At 48.5% G+C, this 21,950-nt stretch overlaps 8 protein-coding genes across 8 annotated transcripts in view; 3 read left to right on the forward strand and 5 right to left on the reverse strand.

Annotated features, from left to right (window-relative positions):
* The window catches only part of CNA06020 (expressed protein), a 2,383-nt gene extending 414 nt beyond the window's left edge, over positions 1–1,969 (forward strand). The window contains exons 2-4 of the mRNA XM_024656325.1: positions 1–523; positions 579–1,699; positions 1,759–1,969. The exon at positions 1–523 is cut by the window's left edge and continues 248 nt beyond it. Of these exons, the coding sequence (XP_024511967.1) occupies positions 1–523; positions 579–1,121 (1,066 nt within the window). The 3' untranslated portion in view covers positions 1,122–1,699; positions 1,759–1,969. The remainder of the gene's footprint in view (positions 524–578; positions 1,700–1,758) is intronic.
* On the reverse strand, positions 1,201–4,256 carry CNA06030 (cytoplasm protein, putative). Its single transcript, XM_566957.2, has 15 exons — positions 4,078–4,256; positions 3,869–3,990; positions 3,770–3,812; positions 3,640–3,721; positions 3,546–3,584; positions 3,350–3,491; positions 3,266–3,296; positions 3,044–3,215; positions 2,939–2,992; positions 2,358–2,888; positions 2,156–2,307; positions 2,003–2,098; positions 1,909–1,954; positions 1,741–1,857; positions 1,201–1,689 (listed from the first exon to the last, which is right to left on the reverse strand). The coding sequence occupies exons 1-15, from the start codon at positions 4,206–4,208 to the stop codon at positions 1,219–1,221; spliced, it is 2,229 nt and encodes a 742-aa protein (XP_566957.1). The 5' UTR covers positions 4,209–4,256; the 3' UTR covers positions 1,201–1,218.
* Positions 4,257–5,203: 947 nt separating this feature from the next.
* CNA06040 (conserved hypothetical protein) lies at positions 5,204–6,619 on the reverse strand. Its single transcript, XM_024656326.1, has 7 exons — positions 6,566–6,619; positions 6,351–6,501; positions 6,233–6,297; positions 6,033–6,176; positions 5,739–5,974; positions 5,577–5,685; positions 5,204–5,520 (listed from the first exon to the last, which is right to left on the reverse strand). Exons 2-7 carry the CDS (start codon positions 6,466–6,468, stop codon positions 5,341–5,343), a joined length of 852 nt encoding a protein of 283 aa, XP_024511968.1. The 5' UTR covers positions 6,469–6,501; positions 6,566–6,619; the 3' UTR covers positions 5,204–5,340.
* Positions 6,620–6,769: 150 nt separating this feature from the next.
* CNA06050 (ARF guanyl-nucleotide exchange factor, putative) lies at positions 6,770–12,835 on the reverse strand. Its single transcript, XM_566959.2, has 7 exons — positions 12,272–12,835; positions 9,796–12,209; positions 9,544–9,740; positions 8,900–9,496; positions 8,585–8,832; positions 8,034–8,540; positions 6,770–7,981 (listed from the first exon to the last, which is right to left on the reverse strand). The coding sequence occupies exons 1-7, from the start codon at positions 12,746–12,748 to the stop codon at positions 6,986–6,988; spliced, it is 5,436 nt and encodes a 1,811-aa protein (XP_566959.1). The 5' UTR covers positions 12,749–12,835; the 3' UTR covers positions 6,770–6,985.
* Positions 12,836–13,425: 590 nt separating this feature from the next.
* CNA06060 (hypothetical protein) lies at positions 13,426–14,503 on the forward strand. Its single transcript, XM_566960.2, has 4 exons — positions 13,426–13,706; positions 13,760–13,909; positions 13,977–14,270; positions 14,337–14,503. The coding sequence occupies exons 1-4, from the start codon at positions 13,548–13,550 to the stop codon at positions 14,406–14,408; spliced, it is 675 nt and encodes a 224-aa protein (XP_566960.1). The 5' UTR covers positions 13,426–13,547; the 3' UTR covers positions 14,409–14,503.
* A 1,285-nt stretch (positions 14,504–15,788) lies between these two features.
* On the forward strand, positions 15,789–18,028 carry CNA06070 (specific transcriptional repressor, putative). Its single transcript, XM_566961.2, has 4 exons — positions 15,789–16,446; positions 16,496–16,615; positions 16,673–16,980; positions 17,044–18,028. Exons 1-4 carry the CDS (start codon positions 15,877–15,879, stop codon positions 17,915–17,917), a joined length of 1,872 nt encoding a protein of 623 aa, XP_566961.1. The 5' UTR covers positions 15,789–15,876; the 3' UTR covers positions 17,918–18,028.
* A 1-nt stretch (position 18,029) lies between these two features.
* On the reverse strand, positions 18,030–18,837 carry CNA06080 (hypothetical protein). Its single transcript, XM_024656327.1, has 3 exons — positions 18,507–18,837; positions 18,241–18,448; positions 18,030–18,187 (listed from the first exon to the last, which is right to left on the reverse strand). Exons 1-2 carry the CDS (start codon positions 18,619–18,621, stop codon positions 18,243–18,245), a joined length of 321 nt encoding a protein of 106 aa, XP_024511969.1. The 5' UTR covers positions 18,622–18,837; the 3' UTR covers positions 18,030–18,187; positions 18,241–18,242.
* Positions 18,838–19,819: 982 nt separating this feature from the next.
* CNA06085 (hypothetical protein) lies at positions 19,820–21,848 on the reverse strand. The gene is made up of 5 exons (XM_024656103.1): positions 21,240–21,848; positions 20,698–21,182; positions 20,486–20,639; positions 20,353–20,429; positions 19,820–20,298 (listed from the first exon to the last, which is right to left on the reverse strand). Exons 3-5 carry the CDS (start codon positions 20,618–20,620, stop codon positions 20,028–20,030), a joined length of 483 nt encoding a protein of 160 aa, XP_024514175.1. The 5' UTR covers positions 20,621–20,639; positions 20,698–21,182; positions 21,240–21,848; the 3' UTR covers positions 19,820–20,027.
* Positions 21,849–21,950: the final 102 nt, after the last annotated feature.

Here is a 21,950-nt window from a genome sequence, read left to right on the forward strand (position 1 = left end):
AGGGAAGATCGGGCACGCGAGCAATGTCTACTGGAACGAGCATGCTGGAGAACTCGCCAAGTCCCTGATAGAAAATACTCGAACCCATGGCGGCCTGGGTCTCGGCAAGGCCGAAGGAGATGACAAGGGCGGCCGAGTTTTCTTCTCCAACTCTGGTACAGAAGCAAATGAAGGTGCTCTAAAATTTGCACGAGCCTACGGCAAGACAATTGCTGAGGACAAAAGTGACATTGTCTGCTTCTCCAATGCCTTTCACGGCCGTTCACTTGGTGCTCTCTCATGCACCCCCAATCCCAAGTACCAAGCCCCTTTTGCCCCTCTGATTCCCGGTGTCAAGGTTGGAGAGTACAATGACATGTCCGAAGAGAGGCTCAAGGACCTTGTCAACGAAAAGACATGCGGTGTTATCGTGGAACCTATCCAGGGTGAAGGTGGTGTTGGTGAGGGGAAGAAGGAATGGTTTGAAATGCTTGGGAAAAGGTGCAAGGAGGTTGGCGCTGTTTTGATCTACGATGAGATTCAGGTGCGTAAGCAGTAGCTTTAGGAAATCATTCTTGACTCTAACACTTGCGACGTAGTGCGGCCTCTTTAGGTCTGGTGAAATGTGGGCCCACTCCAGCTTCCCTGCCGCGGCCCAGCCAGACATTGTCACTATGGCAAAACCCCTCGCCAACGGTTTCCCCATTGGAGCTATCATGGTCCGCTCCAAAATTGCCAACGCCATCTCCCCCGGTATGCATGGTACCACCTTTGGTGGGCAGCCTCTTGCCTGTGCGATGGGTGTCCATGTGCTCGAACGTCTCTCTGCTCCCGCGTTCCTCGATAATCTTCAAAGCACAAGTGCTTACCTTGGGAAGAAAGCTGAAAAGTTACCCCAGCTATTTCCTAGTCTGATCAAGGAGATTCGAGGAAGGGGTTTGATCAGGGGTATCGCATTCAAGGACGAGAGCAAACCAGGAGAGCTTGTCAAGCTTGCTAGGGAGAGGGGTGTTTTGCTTCTGACAGCCGGCAAGGATGCCGTTAGGCTTGTCCCTGCCCTGGTTGTGAGCAAGGAGGAGTGCGACAAGGCTATGGGCGTCATTGAGAGCTGTTTGCATATCATTGAGGGGGATAAAGCATAAATGGTTAGATATGGTTTGCTCATCCCATAAATTGGGTTTTTGGACGAGTGAATTATATGTGCAATAAAATGATACATATATCACATTGTATGAAAATCTACATTCCATTGGTCTCCCTCAGGTGTTGGAAGATCGTCTTATCTTTCTCCCATTCGTAGAGCTGTGCGTAATATGCCACCAGCACACCCAGCAGCAAGATCGCCACTGTCACCAGGATTTGTGCAGTGGACCAACTTTCCTCTACCTTTTGGCCTGTTACCCAAATATCGATTCGGCGCGACCTCGTGTCTTCCTTGATGCTTGCTGCCGTCAAACTTGAGTCCTCGAACCACACGAATGCTCGCTCTTTCTCCCAGTCAACATGGACTTTGCCCCCAGCTGTGACTGTCCATTCTGTGGACTCTTTTCGGAATACGCGACGAGGAAGGAAGATCTCGGTGTATTCTTCGGGAGTGGGAGCCGCGGTTGACACCCTCAAAGGAGATCGGAAACGATATGTAAAAGTACAAGCGTTTGCGTCGTAAGCAAGAGAAGTTGGGTTACCAGCGGTGGCGATCGGGTAAGGGCGCTGCCTATAAGTTAGCTTTTCGGTTAGATGAGAACTATAAAAGAGACTGACAACAATAACATTCAACAGACGAGCTCCAACGTCAAGACAGTCGGAGCTTTTTTCGGCATCCTGAAGGAGCTTGGTGCGATTACTTTCTGAATACCAGGAAAAATTCTCCGCATTCCACTGAATAATATTAGCATTTCCATTTAAAATTCAGGCAGAAAAGAGACTCACATCATCACCAATATCGTCGCGATTGGCAGGATTGTAGGTCCACAAACTGTGTATCGTTAGCCGCCCTTACGTTATGATGCACAGAACTACTTACTTGAATCCCATTAATGCGCCTTCCATCGCAGAAATAACAGCATCCATAGACCGTTCTTGCCATTTCCAGTCTCCCGTCCTAAAGGCTTCCTCATTGCTATGGCATTAATCAGCTAACATTCGAAGTTTCGCAAACGGTGGAAGAATCATTTACTTGATGTCCATGGGAACACCGCATTCACCAAAGATCACAGGTACGGGCCCAAGTTTAAGTCGAGCAGCAAGGACGATGGTCTTTATCTGAAGAGCATAATTGGCTTTGGCGGCAGCAGTGCCAAAATACAGCGCTCGAAGAATAAACATGCCCTGACAGAAGGTATCAGCTGTATCTCCGTAATAAACTAAGTTGTACGCACCCGAGCAAGGCCTTGAACATTAACTGACATGAACCCAAACTTCTTCTTGAACAATGTGTTTAGATCATACCAATGAGGCGCATAGACCATATTCTTGGGCCGCGACTCCTCTTTCCACTCTGGGCAAAGCTCGTTGGGAATTGCTTCCACCATTCTGGCTTTCAATCCCTTGGTTGAGGAAGTATTCTCTTCGACCACTTGCTCCCACTTTCTCACAAATGGGAAATAAAAGTCTTCGTAAAAATCAACCTTGCCTCCATCCCGGTTCTTTACAAAGTAGTCTTGCTGCAAAGCAGCAGCCTCCTGCCTTGCTTCACTCCACCGCCAAACACCATGCTTCTCCCAAGGGCATTCCTTACTTGCCCAGGCGCAAGCTCCTTCAGGGTTGGCCGTCACGTGAGATGTTATACGGGTTGGGAAAGGGAAAGAACGAGTATAAACAGGTACATTGGGAGTGGGGTGGCCGGCACCCATAGAGAATGATTGAAGCGGAGAGGGGAATTGACCCAAATGAAGATCAGTAGTATAGTCCTGTTCGCTGCTGTCAGCTACAATTGGTAACTTTCGACTGTCAGACGGACCCATTCGTGAATAGATTGGATACCAATGAACCCAGGATGGGGTTCGTTCATAAGCTACGCACGATGGTCAGTCAAATATGCACAAGTGAAACAATTTTGCCTTACTTCAAAACCGACGACTGTCTCAAGATCACCTACGGCCTTCACAAGCTTGGCGGTAGCAGCAAGGAAGGCGTCTTGTAAGTATACCTGGATGTTGCGAGACACCCATTTCCCATCATTTTGGGCGGATACTCTGAGCGAAGGCGCAAACGTCTCTCCACCCCAAAATAAAGTACTATAACTTTTCAATATGGGCCTTTGAGTGTTATATAACAAATAACTTACTTCATAGTAGCCGCAGCCAGCTTTTGGTAGCCTATAGATAACATATCAACGATGACTTGGCAAGTCATTGGAGGATGTACCCACCAGTTGGCCATAAGCCCCTCTCTCCTGCGAGCCTTCCACTCTTGATGCCGTCAAGGAAGGCGGCACCAGACAAGGACAAATTCTCGCCCTCATTTGAAAGGTCAAACCCCGCCGCTTCTAGCGTCCATCCGGGTGCCCCAGACTGAAATCATGTCAGAAATACGAGAAGATTAATACTGTAACGCCAGAATCTTACTCCTCCGCAGTATCTTGACCATACATCTTGATGAAGAGCCTAAACAGATACAAGGCATGGTGAGTATTTGCCTTGAGAGACGTATGGCACCTACAATGTATGCGACGAGCCCATAAGGCTCCATGCTTTGAAGCAACGCCCTCAAGTACGCAAGATAATCTTCGTCATAGACACCTCTAGATTTCATTTAGAAACGACTCGGCCGGCTGAAATTAGGATCTCACCTTTCCTTGTGTTCGAGCGCTTCCCAAGTTACGGTTAACCTGACTAGGAATACGAACATAGTTCAGCGATTGTATAATGCCTCCAAATCAGTAACGTACCAAATGTCAAACCCCATGATTTGAGCCTCGCCCAATGCTCATCAGCCTCCTCCAGCGGGAACGGCCTTCCGACATAATTGGCCTGCGCATGATCGTGAATTTTAGGCGCAGGGAACGCAGGTCTACCCATAACATGGACGATTAACAACTTTTGGAGGAGCAACAAAGAGCAACGCGTTCATAAGAAACAATGATGCACGCGGACTCACACTTTGCTTGCAGCGGAAACGTTGGCACCCCGCAGGTGTAAGACTCTCCCGTGCGAGTCGATAAAATGCCTGCCTTCTATGGAAATTGCAGCTGCAGATAGGTGGGATATGTCAAATTGAGGATCGGACATGCTGGTGGGTGTGGGAACAGAGTAATACGCTAAGCAGAGTGGAGTTGGACATGGGAGGATAGATGACGGATATGCCTGCACACATCGATACGCGCCCAACGCCCATTCCCGGCCGCCGGCTATCACTCACCACTCAAAACATCATTTATTCGTCACACATCGGTTCATATTCTGTTCAATGTGCGTTCTCAAGTTATAATTTCCTGACTTTCGAACACAGGATCCCACTTGTACGTCCCAACTCTGAACCAAAGCAGCAAGTCGCTCTCGCTCCCGGACTCCGACTCGATGCAACGACCAGTTTCGTTTTCCATGTTCATTCAGGGCCAACGTCAAGGCCAATCCGACGGTGAAATAGAGCGGTGCTGTGCACCGCGCAAGCACCGCGCATTTGTTGGAGAAGCCCCTGCGAATGTTATCCCAGTATCCAATGTAACGAAGACAAAAGTGTAGCTGCGTCGGATCACGGTGTAATCAGCATGGTCAATTGCGGTACTGCTGGGGCAAATGTGGCGTTTGGTCTTTTCAATTCGAGGACGCTACTCTCGTGAGCGGCTCCACCAACAGAAATAGCAGGGCGTAGAACTTAGGAATGAGGACAGCCTATATGCATTCCTAGGGCACACGGATACCGTCACGTGTGTGCAAATTGTAGAGCCGGCTTGGGACGAAAGACACAGACCCATCAGCCAGATGCGCCCCTGATTGTGCCCGGGTCGGGGCATGCCACGCTTCGAGTATGGAGACTACCTCAGCCGGATGAAGACCTGCTTCCCGATGACACTGTTTGTCTTCATCTTTCATTGACAGTGATCATCCCGACTTGATTGATAGGAAAAAAGGCTCAATAATGAGATATAGTCTACAGTACTGTCTATGATACACAAAGAGAGAGATGCCTCTGGCTCAATGGATGGGATTGTAAGAGTTTGGAAAATACGGCTCGATAATTTCTGATGTTTCCAACTTTGTTTGGCGTAATCTCGGTAGAATGCCCAGGGTTGTCAAGCTCCATCCATATACATTGGTTGATTATGCAACCTTCATAACCTATATATGAACTACATGTATGTATATCACATCAGGACTTCCAACTTTTACTTCCCTTAAAAAATGATTGAAGGATTTTCTATCATCGTCTCAAAGCTTTCTCGCCGAGGACTTTCCGACGCACGTCAAGTCCTTGGCCTCCTGCGTCTAATAGCCGCTCTGTCGCCAGCTCATCCAACAGTCGCAAATGTTTTTCAGACGTTTGAAGATCCGCGGGAACAGAAGTCTCTAAGTTTGGAGAGTCCAATAACCGTTGAATAGCCTTGTATTAAGTCGAATGAGTCCATTGGATACAAACTGGCAGATATTGGGACGTACCAACTTGATTCCCCACCACGTTCTTGTACGACGCGTGTTCACATTAGTTTCCTTGCCGCCTTGCATTTCGGATGCTCTAAGGAAATGCTTCAAAGCCAAATGATAATCCCTGTGATATCCTAGTTAGATATGGCACGTATGTACACAATATATAAAACTCACCCCAAAGTATACGCCACTTCACCGCAACGTCTGACTACACCGTCATCCCAGCTATTTATGACGGATAAATGTCCCAAAGCACCGAGTGCTTGAGAATAAAGACCTTGTTCGGAGTACAAATCTGCCAATAATGACCAAGCGGCGGGATCGGAATAGAAAACATCAAGATAAGAGAGGAGCAGAGGAATAGCGGAAAGGGATGGGAGAGCAAGAGATATGATACGTTGATGGGCAGTCTATGTGAACAAACGAAGACATCAGATATGTAGTCTGCTTGCACTATGGGGTACTCACAATGTTTGTCTCGTCCTCCTTCAAAAGGGCCTCATATACCGCCCTAGCCCGCGAGACGTCTCCATCGGCCTCAAATTTCAACCCATCCAGAATCCGCACTCGAGGTGAGCCAGGAAACTTCCCATACAGCGTCTCAATTTGCTCCTACAAATGATTCATTAGACCCTGGCATATTTTCTGGAACAGCCGGGGATGCTTACTGAGGCTAACAATGTCTGACCCAGATCAAGAGCAGCGATGGCGAGTTGTTCCCTGATGGCCCATTCTGAAAGATGCTATCAGCCCGGAACAACAGCACAAACACGATTTAGTCTTCACCTTGATCTCCAGCATTACCGCTTAACAAGACTCGCTTAGCGAGCTGTACAGTCTCTTCAGAATGTCTCGCACCGAGTGTCCTCCACTCAGCCAGCCGTTCAAAATCGGATTTGGGCATGGTACCAGGAGGTTATATGGATGGTTCTGCAGTCTGTGGACCAAAGAGGGATAATAAATTCAGCCTTTCGCTGGTATGTTGAAAAGGTATGCTATACACTACAGTGGATGATAATGATATTAGTAGGAAAAGCTGGGCCAAGGGAATATGTATTGATGTACATAGCAGTAATAATGACGAGACGAATGAACAGGGTCTTGACGCTCGACGCGGTTGAAGAAGGAACTTATGGAGTCCATACGATCTCCGTTCGACGTTGTTCTTGGAAAGTCAAAGTCCGGTAGCCCTGCAAGATCGGTCGCCGAGAATAATAATAGCCTGCTGCATATCGTGGCATTCTAACAACATATTCATGAAAAAAAAAGCATGACAACCTATAACTATAATGTCACTACGATCTTTTGCACCCATGCGTGATGATATGCCTGATATACCTCGTCGTAGACAGATATATATGTGTGATTATCGTAAGACATCTCCTTTCGTGACTATGATACAAAACTGTCGATTTGTTCACCTAACCTTTGTTTCCAGGGCTGACTTTGCGCATGCTCTCCCAATCACTCATCTCGCCTGGCCGCACTAGCGACACTTTTTTCGCAGCTTTCGTATCTTGCCAATCCTCCGCCTCTTCTTTCTTTCCTTCCTCACAACTGTCTCTCGATTCATTCTTCTTCCCAGTCTCTTTTCCATTCTGGGGGTTGACAGGTGTATACTCGAAAAACCTTTCATGGTTTATCTCTTCGTATCCAATTTCCATCGGGCTTTCCATGACAAACATCATTGGCGTGTTTCGACCACTCGATCGCCCTGCTTCGCTATCTTTTCGCTCCCTCCTTGAGCCGTCATATCCGTTAAGACCCATGTCTGGAGTACCGGTTCTTGAATGGGCACTTTCCACATCACTCGACAGCCGTTCAGTCTCATGTGGACTGAGCCAGTAGTCGGATGAAACAGTTTGACGTCTATCCCCTCCCCTTTCTTCAAGGAGGCTGGCAACGCGACTAGAGCTTGTATCACGAGAAGTAGGATACCTAGCATTATCGGGTCCATTGCTTGGTCTTCGAAACATGATTGGCAGTTCTCCTGGGCTCATGCTCAAATGCGTTGCCTCGTTTTCCACATCTTCATCCCCGCTGTTAGGGAGAGACAGGACTGGTACGCCGCGATCTCCGCCCTCCTCATCTCTTGCGACGTCCTCAACAACGCCACTAACTCCATCTTCACGCATACTTCTTGCTGCTGCCTGTAATGCCAGGTGTCGCACTTCTTTCCACTCTCGTTCAGCGCGATCCGCTTCATACTCGAGGACATTAATCCAAAATTGCACCTTTGAGAGGAAGATGCGTTCAGTCCTGGTGCGCCGAGCCAATGAAGGAATAGTGGAAGCAAGACGGTCACGAGTAGACTTTTGAAAAGGAGTTAGGATGTTGACGTTGCGAGCAAGCAAGAGAGAGGATTGAATGGAGGATTCAATCGGTACCACCTTCTCACGAAGAATTCGAAGATGGTTCTAAAGAGAATTGTCAGCGTTACTGCATATGGTTGCTTGCGGAGGGAATTACCTGGATAATGGCTAAACGGGAAGCATGGCTGTAAGACCTATCTGGCTGCCTAGCCGTGCCCACAGTCTTTGCGCCTCCTCTACCAGCCGCCAGCTCCGCTTTGACGACGCCGAATACCTCTTCCAGTTGCTCACCTTCCTGCAAACTGTCGTTGGCACCGTCAATATCTACGCCTCTGACACCATCACCTTTTAGGTGGGCCGGTGTTTTTTCTTGACTCGTTTGGTCCACGCCCCTAAATACAGCAACTCGTCCTGGGGTAGATGCTCCGTCCGAAGAGTCATAACGGTCCTCACGCATGTCCCTTCTATGAGACGCAGCAGCAGCAGCGCCCGCCAATACCGCTTGGTCCTTGCGCATTGTTCCACGTCGCATCTTGATACCGGCACTTTTAAAAGCTGAGGCGTAATTGATGAGGGTGATCCACTCATTCATCTCAAGTTCGTCCCGAGCTTGCATAAGATATTGTTGGTGCTGAGAGATAACGAAACGAAAGGTGTTTGGATACTGAAACACGTCAGCATTTCCGGATTAGACTTTGATACACTCACAGCAGTGAAACTCTTGTCGAAAACTGCAATGCAGTCCTTGACGGGGAATACTTCATCTGGTTTGAAAGAAGCCATTCGTGGGAGGAGCAGTTGACCATCCTTGTCATTTTCCGATGTCGCCCTAGCTTGCTCAAGCAGTGTCAAAGCCCACATAGGGTCTTTAAAAAAAAGTAGCTGTGATTGAGTGAGGATAACGCTCCAAGATTTCCATTTGCGATTTTTCTTGCCCGTTTCGCTAAAAGCTTCATCTGAGAAGGCAGAATCAGTTTTATCCTTTTCCCTCCCGTGCTCTGAAAATAACCAACCACCACTAACCTTTTCGAGATATTAGCCCGACTTTTGTTACTCGCAGAGCCATGTCCAACTCCTTCTCTTGTTTCGCCGCTTGCTTCTTTCCTGATGTTATGAGTGTGTTCCTCCTTGCTGTCTTCTGCTGGGGTACAGGAATTGAAAGGCTATGCGCAGAAGCAAAAGCCTTGCTCAACCCTTCGAAATCAAGGATTGGTCTAGTTCCAAGACAAGAAAATGGATTTTCAGCCGGTATTTCCTTCTCCACATCAACTCTCAATTGATCAAGCATATCTCGCACGATAAGATCGTACACGTCAATTTTGTTGGAGGACTTGCTGGGAGGATTAGAGCCGTTCAAGAAGGCAGAGAACGTCGGAGTAGACGGCCCAAAATTCAACGGAGTTGTACGCCCAGATGTGCGCTTCAGATCAGAGTCGTCCTCAATGAAGACAAACGGAGTAAACGTGATATTGTCATAGAAAGCTTCTAGCACGAAAGATGGCACGCCTTCCATGCGTGAATTGCGCACATAATCTGCCTTGGACATCTTATTCTTGTTATGCTTATTGAAGGCATCGGTGTGAAGCATCATCATCGAGAATGCAAGGACATATGCGTTGTCTGGAAGACCTGTTAGTTGTCATATGAAATAACATGGCCTTACTTACCTTTTTCGCCGAAGAGACCGGGCTCACACCTTTCATATTGTTTTGCGAACGCTTCAATTACACGATCGATCTGCTGTGTCTCTTTCGGAAGAGAGATTTGCATAAGCAGTTTCCTCAAAGCGACGTCCAGAGCGTTATGAGTGAAGTTGAACGTTGACATGAACATCTGTAATGCTTCCACGTGAAGAGCATCGCCGCTATATTCCAGTTCAGCTTTGGTGAGTATTTGACCGAGGAAGTAAAGTAGCTCACCTAGACGCCAGCACATTGGCTATTTCGCACCTCCCAACAGCACTGAGAGCCCTCTCCAACCATTCCCTGGGCGATTCTTCTCCTTCCGGTACATCAGCTTGTTTCATAGCATTGGTCTTAACGGCTAGACTACCTAAGCTGGGCCTTGGGCTAGCACCGGGACTTAACACTCCAGTGGACCCATCCTCCCAGCCTTGACCAGATATCTGCGCACCTGTAGCTACTGATGAAGTAGATCCGTTGGATCTAGGCGGAAGAGGAAATAGAGCAGAATGTTGGGGCGACGAGGATGCTGATCCAAATAGTCCATTAGAAAGACGACGTATTGTGCTTTGGCGGCGAGGTGGCGTTGCAGAGATGGGAAAAGTGCTTGGCGAAGGCGGCGCAAAATGGTACGAAGTTGGCGCAAGAGATACAGTTGACGCTCGAGCTCTGCTTCGACGTGATGCTATTTTGTGGGTATGAAGAGGATCTCCGAGGACTGAATGTTTCGTAGAAGACGCATTGGATGAAAGAGAAGGTGTCATTGACGAACTTGACACTCTTCCAACTGTGTGATTTTTTTCCTGCTGTGATTCCAGATGGACGCTGTCCTCCATTATGACGTGACCTCCCGCGGTATCATAAGGCCTCATAGAAGAGGCCGACGCCGAGAGTCGCATACGTTGGCTGGCCACTCCCCCAAACTCGTCAACATCGCTGGCATCCTGGCGTAAAAGACTGTTACTCCTGCTCCGGTTTGAGGACTTGGAGAACACACTTTTCATTCTCCCTACGATCGCTGAGTTGCTGGAGCCTGTCCTGCTGTCCATTCTGGGTCGTACAGGTGTTTTGAGGCCCGTTGAGGGAGAGGGAGAAGGACTATCTGAGGCAGGTTGAGAGGGAGCTGGAGAGTGATCGGGTGGTTGTTGTGGCAAAGGCCCATCAGAAAATGACCTGACTCGCCCTCCCTGTGCTTTAGCAGGCGCTTTGGAAGATTCGGACTTTTGCACTGGCGTATCCAGAGCGCAAGATAACGACGACCTCGAAGTGACGTTATGTTGCCTTGTTTCCATCCAAGGGCGTATCCCAGGTCCCCAATGAGCACTACTACCAGGGCTGAAGACCATCTCTTCAATCTCAATGCCTGGACTGGATGTCCACGTGTTGCTTCCATCAGGTGAGAATGGATCGACGGCAGGAACTTGCAGAGAAGATTGGGAAGCGTTCGTCAGCGGGCGTGTCGAACATTCAGAGCTATGAATAGCCCTAGGAACAACCATAATTGACAGCGGCTCTGCTTCTTCCTCGTTTTTCGCAGATGATCGGCGAGCGAATAAGCTATTCAATCTCTTGGGAGTACCATGTGGTGCGTTAGTGGTAGGAGGGGGTGGAAGGTCGGTTTGTCCGTTGTACTGATCACCCTCACTGACTAGGTCTATATTTCCCTTGTTAGGAGCCTGATCTTCTGGGAATCTAGATGTATCACCAGCAACGTTCTGGACGTCATCCAGCTCACTTGCCGGTTCCCTGAGCCTCGTCTCTGAAGCTTTTCGCCTCACAGTCTTTTTCATTCCTAACCATTCTAGCACCCCAAGCTTTCCGCCGCCTCCTTGATCACCGTTTGTCTCCTCTTCTCCATTCTTCTGGTCATCATCTTGGACGGGATCCCCCATTTTGGCGGATAATACCACTGGCGGTGATTTGCCAAACAATCCCGATAAACTTCTCGCTCTTTTGATTCTTGTCTTTTTGTCAGATTCATCTTCCTTTTGCAAACCTTGTGGTTTTGTGACTTCGGGCTCTGCAAAAGTAATTTTATGATTGGGAGTCCCCGGACGAGATGGAAATGGCGACGATACTGATTGCGGTTTTAAGGGAACGGGCGGAGGGGACGGGCTTTGAACAGATACAGAAGGTGATCTGGAAGATGGCCGTGAGCGCGATACAGACCGAGATCTTCCCGAGATGACTGAAGGTAATCCCAAACCAAGAGGTTTTGAGGGCTCTGCGCTGGAAGCTCTGCCTCGTGAATGGCTTCTGGGCCGTCCCGAAATAGACCTGCTACGCCGCTCTTCATGTGCTCTTCTGGTAGCCTTGGGTTCTTGTGGACTGCTGGGGGTGATAAAAATTTCGGAAGGAGCTTTAGGCTCTTTCAATCCCTTACTATCAGGTGTTGGGGGCGGCAACGGCGGCAACGGTCTGTCCATGCCGACAGGTAAAGGGGGTTGAGTTTTATCTCTATGGGAAGAGGTAATTGGAGATGGTACCGAATTTAGGGATGAGGATCTTGGTGCTGGGTTGAGGAGAAGCTCCTCCTCAAGTTTGTTGAAAAGTGAGCTGTCGGGTCCTGGATTTGACGGTAGATCAGGGGTGCTGAAAGGATCGCGGTCGCTCGCCGTGCGAGAGAAAGTCCATGTAGTTAACGCATGTGGCTGTAAGAGGTATGTCAGCAGATGAACCAGGATTAAGGGTGGTTAAATGTTAGATGACTTACTGTTTTCATCACATCGTTTACCGTTAACGTCTTTTCAGACATCGTTCTCGCAGGTGTTTTATGACCCAAATCTTCCATCCTCAGTACCAGGGGCTCGTCGGCACCACCAGACTTTCGCTTTTTCTTTTTAACAGTCTTTTCCAGATCCCCATCAATCGTTAGCAAATCGTCGCCTTCGTGCCCTGTTCTCTCTCTCAGCTCTTCCTCGTGCGCATCCTCTCGTCTACCTCCTTTCACGGTCTCATTGTCCCGCCCGTTCGATACTGGGCCGAGCTCTAATTCCTCAGTGCCGTTAGAACTTCCACGGCGCTTATCTTTTGCCTTTTCTTTCGAAAGTGGGATCACTGGAGAAGCCAAGCCGAACCATGAACGTCGTTTCGCTCTAACAGACGTAGGCGTTAAAGGTGTCGGTGTCGAGGGCGGCGATGATCGATGTGGACGCAGTGTGGAGGGACCTGCCTCTGCGTTACTGTCCATATTTGGGTCTACCTGTGAACTCCCATTGGCTATAGTGCAAGATGCTGCTCGATGGTACTTGCCCAGTTGTGAACTTGTTAAACGGAATGCACTTGTTGCGCGAGAATGAACAACATAATAGTACGAGGAGTGATGACGATCCGGCGGACATGTCCACCTGCGACGAAGGCCCCACCACCACGCTTCCACCGCCCAGTAGCCCAGAATACAAAAAGGGCCTGGAACTTGAAACCTGATTATAGTTGTTCCCACCAGGAAATTGAATGCCCCTCAAGCAACCAATTTAACAGCAGCAACCATCATGCCCCATTTATCTTGTTCGTTAACTTGAGTATCAGCTATGGCTCTACAACTCTTTCATCAGGCTGGGGGCATGTATGAGTTAATTAAGAGCAGCCTTTCGCGTTGTTGCTCCATGCTTCCACCACCCATATCATTCTTCCACTATCGTCGAGTCATATTTTCTCTTCATCCAAGAGTCAATCTCTGCCCTCTTCTGTCTGATGACCCGATATTAGGCGGCCGAAGACGGAGGCAGGCACCGGAAGCTGGGATAACTGATGGGTGAGGATGATGACTGATTGGAGGAAGAGGATTACGTCATTTAACCGGACAATGCCGCCCAATAAATGATGATTGAAGGATGACGCAGCCACTTAAATAAATGCCCTTCTCGCCCACCCGCCCAGGTCGAGTCCTTGTTCCCAGTCAGCGGTTGATCCCATTCCATCACCTTCCAGAAACCCCATTCTCATCGAACCACAATCCACCGGTTACTCCCATAAACAACACATCAGCTATGTCGTTCAGGACTGCTGCTCGCTTCACTGCCCGTCTCTCCGTCCCGCGCACGCTCACCCGCCACGTCGCTCGACGTGCCGCATCATCCTCTGCCGGACCCAAGATTGGCAGCGATACCCCTTGGATCATTGGCTCTGCTGTTGGGTTCGGTACTCTTGTGAGGGAATTTCTAAAGTTTCCGGACATAGCTAACATGATAATGGGTAATAGGGTGCTTTCATTCTTTTCCCATCTGGAAGAGACGCGGCGAAGCACGTTGAGCCTCATTCTCAGGAGAAGGATGAGATCAACGAACACGCACCTAAGGCTACCCTCGGTGAAGAAAACCTTCAGTCCAGCCACACCATTGAGAGTGCAGTAGTAAGTTGTAATTCTGTTACCGTTTGTTTCTATCTGCTACACAAACGCTGACATGTCCACCAACAAGGCCTCTGACGACCCCAAGGACGTGAACCCCAAGGCCGATAAGCCTGCCAGTGAAATCCCTTCCAAGAAGTTGGGCAAGGGCGATAAGGCCAGCGAGGATCAGAAGGCTGAGGCCAAGTCTGGCGGTGCGAATGCCAACGAAACCGCCCAGGTGCAGAAATCTGCCGACGATGCCAACAAGGGAGAGGAAAAGACCGAAGAAAAGAAGGAAGAGGGGTCTGAGCAGAAGCAGCAGGACTCCGAGGAGGGAACCCCTAGTGCTGAGGACATCAAGCATAGCATCGTTCAAGCTGCGGTAAATAATCCCATTCAAAAAAGATCTGGAATTTGAACCATAAGCTGACGTTGGTGCTCTTTACAGAAGGCAAATGTTCCTGAAGTCGCCATGGACTCTGAAGCGAAGGGTGAATCTCCCATTGGAAAGCAGGAATAAGAATTAGGCTTGTACGAATCACAAGTTGAAGAAAAATGGAATGAGTGGAACGAAAACAATCATTGCATGGCATGCAAAAAGGATTAGCACTTCCAATATCACGCAACCCCTTGTTCACCGCAGAGTCAATGAACTGACAAAGGCCGTTCGTAATTCCATTATCATGGGCATAGAAATTTAGGAGCCTGTAACTTGATCCAGGAACGCCTTGGTCCATTTGCTCTTGCTCTTCAGCGTCACTGGAGACATTAATTACCATTGAGTGATCTGCATTACTGTGGGTCAAGCTTTCAGAACTCATTTTGTCAAGAAATGGTCCTGCCATAGGAATCTCGCCATCGGCGACTATCCGCTACTGCCATTTCCCTTAGTTTAAGCGTACGCAGACCGCTAAGAAGCATAGTGCGGCGTACTCCTTATTATCTCCCTATTAAGTATCCGCTTGGCCGTCGCTCCTTCATTGGCCTTCGTAATTCGAGTCATGACTATTAGGAGGCGCCTATTAACAAAGACCGTGTGTCCTTTATCCCATCATGACCGGTCTATCTGTTGAACCTTTGGCATCGCTTGGTGACAACCTGATATTCCGGCAACAATTTTGTCTAGTCAGAATATGTGGCCTAGACCCTGCTATCCTGTTCAACGTTGGTCCTATCTTGGTAGGACAAAGGATCTTTTTCAGTTTCTTCAAGCACTCTCTCGAGAAAGCCTCAAAAGATCCTTTATCCCAGAAACCCTTCCGCCCCCGGCTAGCTTGATCTTCGCCCCTCCACACACCCTCCTTCCTTCCCAGACCCTTGTTCTATATTGGGTTTTCCAGGTTTTGTTCATATGGGGAAAATCTATCCTTTGTGTATAGGCCTTCACAGCTCGTGGAGAGAAAAGGGGGGAATGCCCAAAGGAAGTTTGTTGAGTCGGGTTTTGATATGGGATGACCAGCAATTGAGATGGTATAAACAGAGAAAGCAACCTTTCATTTTCGAAACATTTTATGTCCTGAGAGAAAAGATCACTTACGTACCACTGTAACTGACTGTAATTGAACGGATTACCAACCCCACAATATTTACTAACACTACGATTCTGTATCGAGTAGACCGAACAGCAAGAGAAAGCAAGCGCCCTGCTGAACAACCTCCAGCTCTTTTCAGTAGATCATCGATTACTCCCTTTGCCACTATATCATAACATATTATCCTAGACACAAAAATCTCGACGATAATGACAACTGGACATTGTATTACCAGCTCAGTTGGCGTTGAGAGCAGCTTAAATGGTGGGAATGATAGTGAGTGCTCAGAATTTCAACGGTGAGGCTGTTAGTAACAACGATCGGGCAGATAAGCGATGTCAGACTTCGTCCCCTTTGAGCTCTCCTCCCTCTTCTTGTCAGATTCCCACCATCGAACAGTTTTCTGATAAATCAAATTGTCACACACCCTCCGCATCCCCTCCCCAACAAGCTATCATGATTCAGCTCCAAGCCCAAGAGAAATCTATTTCGACGTCCCCAGAGAAGACTGACCAAATCCTCTTACATAATTACGCGGAGACATTATCGGCTGAAGACTCAATTGACCCCTTACTGAAGCACCTCACTGACCCATTCAACGTCGAACAGGCTGATTCTCCTCAGAGTAGAACTCAAGATGCTGTTCAAGGAAGTGCAGAAACCGCAAATGACTTTTCGTGGCTACCAGACTTCACAAATACTGCCAGCCAAGCCAATACCGTTGCAGCTCACCTCTGGCCTCTAAACACTACACTCCCTTCCCTTCCTTCTACTCAGCCGCCTTCCTCGGAAGCCGAGTCCCCAGCTTCTTCCTTTACCGGTGGACCGCATGCGGGAGTTGAATGGCCAAATAATTTCGATAACAGGAACATCGAATCGATACACAGCACTGGCGCTAGCGATCATGATGGCATTGCCGGGGTTGTTGGAATAAGCTCAACAAGTTCAGAGAGTGAACTAGAAGCTGGAGGAGGAAAAGATGACGTGGTGCCGCCTCCTCCGAAGAAGAAAAGTCATGCAAGGAAGGTATGTCGACTGTACTTATTCAACGCAACCAGCCTGATAGTATTATTAGCAACCGGAAGGTCACATTAAAAGGGCCAGAAACGCCTTCATTTTGTTTAGAAAGCACATCACCGATTCGAACTTGATCCCTCCCAGTGTTGAGGTTAAACACCAAAACATCTCAGTGGTTGTAAGTGATTGAAACTTTATTTGGGTTTTCATCCTTATATATGTGCGGGTCCTGTAGGCAGCCAAGATGTGGAAGGAGGCGCCTCTGGAAGTGCGTCAAAAGTTCCAGGAACAAGCTCGCATTGAGAAAGAGGAACACCAGCGCAAATATCCTGGGTACCGTTATCAGCCGGTCTTTCGCCGAACAGACATTATCCGTCGTCGAGTGCGCAAAGATCCAGCCGAAGACGAGAAGGTAGATGCCGTGGCGGAAGCTCTTATCAAAGGCAAAGCAGGAAATGAGCTAGAGAAGGAAATTAAAGAGCAGCTGGTTACGCGAAGTGAGGCAAGCGAGAGTGACGGCGAAAGCTCCAGGGGAAGCAGAAGGTAGTTTAGTTATACACAAACTACAAGAGTAAGAACTAATAATCCTTCTGCTTTGCCTAATAGACGCCGCCGGGAAACAGGACAGCTTTCTAAGGGTGCAATTAGAGCCCAACGGGCCCAAGCTAGAGCCAAACAGATGAGGCAAAATCTACTGGGATCCAATCTCTTGAGCATGTCTCTCTACAATGCTGCCAACGCCCGTCTAGCTTCTTCCGCTGCTGCGACTGCTGCAGCTGAGAATGACTACCGGTATCATTCTGGTATCGATGCCATGGGAACGACGGTTGGGCACGGCCATACTCATCCAGGGATGCAATACGCCTTGGATTCTTACATTCAGCTAGGATATGGTCTCGATAACAGGCCTGTACAAGTTGCAGGGTACTCCGGGGAGATGTATGGGGCCCCTTCTACGGCATCAGGCCACGGAAGTGATATATACCGACTTCCTCCCATTAACGGTATGATGGCTGTCGAAAACGGGTACGAATGGCATGCTCCAAGTATGGAGTATTGGGATCAGACAAACGTAGATCCGGAGGCGGCCCAACGGCAAGCGGGATATCCTTTTGAAGGGGAGTACTACGCCACTCACTATGATTTGGAGGGAGGAGTTCCAGAGCAAACGGAGTATCACCTTTCCTCTCTTATGGAGACTTCTCACGTAGGTAACGGGTCGCTTCCCGAGCGAGCGCCGGGAGACATTATCGCTGGCGCCTATGTTACTCACGAGAAGCAGGAAGACAAGGAGCTGCCTAGTATGCGACAGTGGGCTGGCGAAGGACAGCAGACTCCTTCTGGACATGTGATGTTCAACGAGAGATTATTTGATGGTGCATTAGGGAGTGCAGGTCTTCCTGACAAGGCTGAAGAACCCGACGCTTTAGCCATGTTCGATCAAGCTATGGAGCAAGCAGGCGAGATTGCACCTTGGTAATGTTGAATGAGCGAGAAGATGGGAGCCTGAGGTACGGAGTTCTGGGAGAGATCGTTTGTGGCGTGGTGGGATCGGAGTTGCGTGGCTTCTTTCTTTTAGATTCTACGATAGTCTCCTTTTCTTTATGCATCCATAGACACATTACAACAGGTAAAGTCTTATTCGGAAGAGGGAATTATGCCCTACAAATAACTAAACACAATAAATGATAAACATAGAGTGATTTATATACACCATGTTTCTAATTGCATCAAAAAAGTACTGCGAAAGCTATTCACTTCGGCAGCTGATCGTTGTTGATCAAGAACATTAGATGGCCTCACTTTCAATTAAGCAACTCTTCAACAATAATTCTCTCCTTGTCCCAAATGTCTGCTCGCCAGTATACATCCTCCTTGAGCCTAGCCCAAACCTGCTCAAGAGTGTCCATCTTATATACCATAAAGCTTCCTGCGATGTTTGGGGTGCCTTCAGGGAGAGAAGCTTCTCGGGCTTTCGTGCCCGGGCGAGGAAGGATAGGACCGCTGTAAACTGTCAAATGATAAGCACTACTAACTCTACAATGGTTCCTCGGGGGTTGATGACTCACGGACAATACCAGCATTATCGTCAATTTTAGCCCTTGCAAGGTGCTCAGTCCTAACAGCGAGTCGCTTCTCCAGATAGTCAGGGTGATCAGGGGCGTACACGAGGAATCGGGGCATCTTGTATTGAGTACCGTTGGCTATTCTTGACAATTACTGTGAACTAAGCTGAGTAATGATCGATGTGGAATGAGGATTCAAGTTTACCCCCCTAACGAATTGCGACAGCGAGGACATCTTCTAACCGGCCAAGCTGCATGTCCCACCGTCTTATGCCGAGGGGCAAACGAGTGGAGGGGCGGCGGACCGAATATTCAGCAAAATCAGTAAGACGGAGTCCCGATGCGAACGAACTAACTCGGTTATCGGGCCGAGACCTTAACAACGGAAGAGTTAAATAAAACCCCGTCTTTTAAAAAAAATAAAAATATTTAACAAAAGGTTTGCCTGCTGCTGCCACAACTGCTGCGTTTGCTTGTTGGCTGTTGCTGTCCCTCTATCCGCCGAAATCGCAATAAAAACAATGAACGCATATTTATATCCAGATTACCGCCATACGTATCTCAGTAAATCTCGCCAGTAATGCCACCCCGACAGCTGGACCTCCAGTTGGACCTCGAAGGATATAAATAGATTTCTGTAGAAGTATGTAAAGGGGAGCTCTTCTGTCCTCGATCTTGATCTTCTTCCCCTCGAAGATCAATATTCCATAAGTTACTTTGCGAAAGGTCCTCGAGCTCCCAGTGCTCGCTCTCGTCTTACCTTGCACCACCTTCGACGTAAACTTACTCCACTAGTATATAAGCTTGCCTGATCTTCCCAAGCGAATATACCTCCGCCCTATACCATACGCCAACAGACAAGTGTCAAGAGGTATATCATACATATATCTCATTGCTTAGTTAAACTATACGGCTTTCTATCTCGTCTCCAAGGCCGGACCTTGTTGGGGACGAGTCGTAACAAGACCCATAATTACTGTCGACCAGCTCTGCCAACTTGCCGAAGTTTGTCTCTCCTGCATTGCTGATTTCCGTTATGATGAGCGCAAAGCTACACAAAGCGCTCAGCACAGTGCACATATCAGAATGCTCAAGAAGCTGCATGCGCAGCGGCGCTCGAAAATGGATAGCAGGGAAAAGGAATTGGAGGAATTTGCTCGGAAGAATGAGGAGGAAGCAAAGCGTTTGGCAGAGGAAAGGAAAGAGTTAGAGGCTTGGCGTAATGCTCGTGCTGCAGAAGGAGCATCCTCCGCCATTGCAAGCAGCTCCTAGTCAGAATAGAGTGATTTAGCCCCTTTTATGTCATCATTAAAATTGGATAAAGTATGCGTATAACGCAAGTCGTATGATTGTGTCTCAAGTGTTGTATAGACATTTGATGTACGGCAAATGCACTTTACCTACGACATGTGCACGGCATAAACATCCTACCATCGAGGACGCCCGATGCTCCCGCTCATCATCTCACCGATTGACTTCTAGCTAAGAGGGAGGATCACAGAAGTTGCATATGAACTTTGAACATTAAGGAAGATCTCGATAGAGGACTTCCCATTCATGTTTGAGAAGAGCTCTTCGGTTCATAGCCTGTATGGCCATATCAAAGAAACACAAGCAATGCTCCTCGTTCATGTAAGAGAGAGACTTCCGTAGTCGTCTCAGAACGGAATGATTACCCTCTGCGACATTTGAGTTGACCATGCGCAGGTTGGGACTGTAGAACATCGCCGTGCTGATACGACCAGCCCTCGAGCAAGTTGTGTGGCCATGTGCATGGAGCTCATCGACCAAGAACCTGTACCCATCGCCGGATCAATCTCAGATCATAATTACTTAGTTAAGTACCCACCTGACATGGGCAAAGTAAACAGGGTCACGCAACATGCAATAGGTTGCGAGAGAACAGGCAAAATCATACACTATGACCTGACAGCGACAAGGATATCAATCCGGTGTGCTCTTCATCAAAGTGTGGATCTCACCTTTGGCGGGACAGGAAAGAAGCATTTGAGGAGAGAAAAGAAATCATCTCTCCCCTCGGACGTTGGCATGACTTGGTACGCCAGACAGATGCCATGCGGACACCATATGCCAGCGATACCACCCGTCATGCGCATCTTTTTCTTCCTTATGACCCTGCGAAATAACCTTAAGCTTTGTGGGGCTGCCTGAGTGAGACATGAATCAACTCAACTGGTCATAGTACTTCTTGCACCCATCCCCACCACCTTCCCAGTCTCCGATTTTCTGTTGGCAGAGACGCCTCGCTCCTGAACCAGTCGGTATACCGGAGTATACGTCTCAATTGCCGCAGCGGGGGAATGCCGTCCTCACGCCCGTGCCGTCTCTCCCTGTCCTTCTTTCCCTTTCCAACCTCTCTTCCTCCAACTGTCTAGCTTTTCCCAACAGCTCTCCAGGCAGTTGACAGGTATAGTCAGCTCGTTCCTGGAGATCTCGCAAGACCTTTTGACTCCTCGCATTCATGACACCCACTAGGTCGAGGAATGTTTCTGGGAGTGCGAGATTTTCCGGGCCTTGTTTGAACGTGTCGATGACATGAGTGACAACTGGAGTCACCTTGCACATGTCATCAGTAGCATCACCGGTTTCCGAGAAACGTCGCAATTCCTGGTATACTTGTGGAGGGAAGATGGTGGTAATGATATCAGGTGTCATCAGCTATGAATATTTTTATCAGCATGACAGCCAGGTTAAGTGTAAGGAGAAAGGACATACCTGACCTAGAAATAGCTTAACGCCCCCTGGTCGGTGTCGGGGAGGCAGATCACCAGGCTCCAGAAGCGTTCCCAGGAAAGCCTTCAAAGCAATTCCGACCTTCCTATCCACATCTTCAGCACCTTGGGATATGTTCCTCTCGAAGAGTTCTTGGATAGAGTGAGAAAATGCACGCAGAGCGCGAAGATTGACAATATGGCGCCACTCATGAACATCCTGACGGAGTTCTTGGAATCCATTGGCTGTCAAAGAGAAAATGTCCTTATGAAGACAAGCCAGGGTTGTGTAGATAACACAAGGCGGCCGTGACTGTTGACAGTCGGCAGAGCGACAGGCCTAAGAGAACCTGTCAGGTAATAGGCTGAAAAATGAATTACAGTCCCGCCCATAGAGATGCTTGCAATAGGGGTAAGGATCCAAATGTGTTTGGCATAACCCCGACAAGTGATGTCCTCCGTCATTGACGGCGCACTGGGTCCCAACACGTCAGTTGGTGCAGTAGATTCCGGGTGAGGGGAAGGAGTCTGTGTGTCCCGCTACCGTGGCGGCGTAAGAGGGCGTGATGCCCAAAGTAGAAGCTCCAGAATACCCCCCGGCCACCACCCTGCCGCCCCCGGAACCCTCAGCTTCCACCAGTCAACAACCAAAAAATCCGGCAGAAAAGAAAGGAGCTCGGCGAAATCCGCATTTGTTGTTATTTATTTATTATGT

This window comes from Cryptococcus neoformans, chromosome 1 (assembly GCF_000091045.1).
Source record: "Cryptococcus neoformans var. neoformans JEC21 chromosome 1, complete sequence".
Taxonomy (NCBI): domain Eukaryota; kingdom Fungi; phylum Basidiomycota; class Tremellomycetes; order Tremellales; family Cryptococcaceae; genus Cryptococcus; species Cryptococcus deneoformans.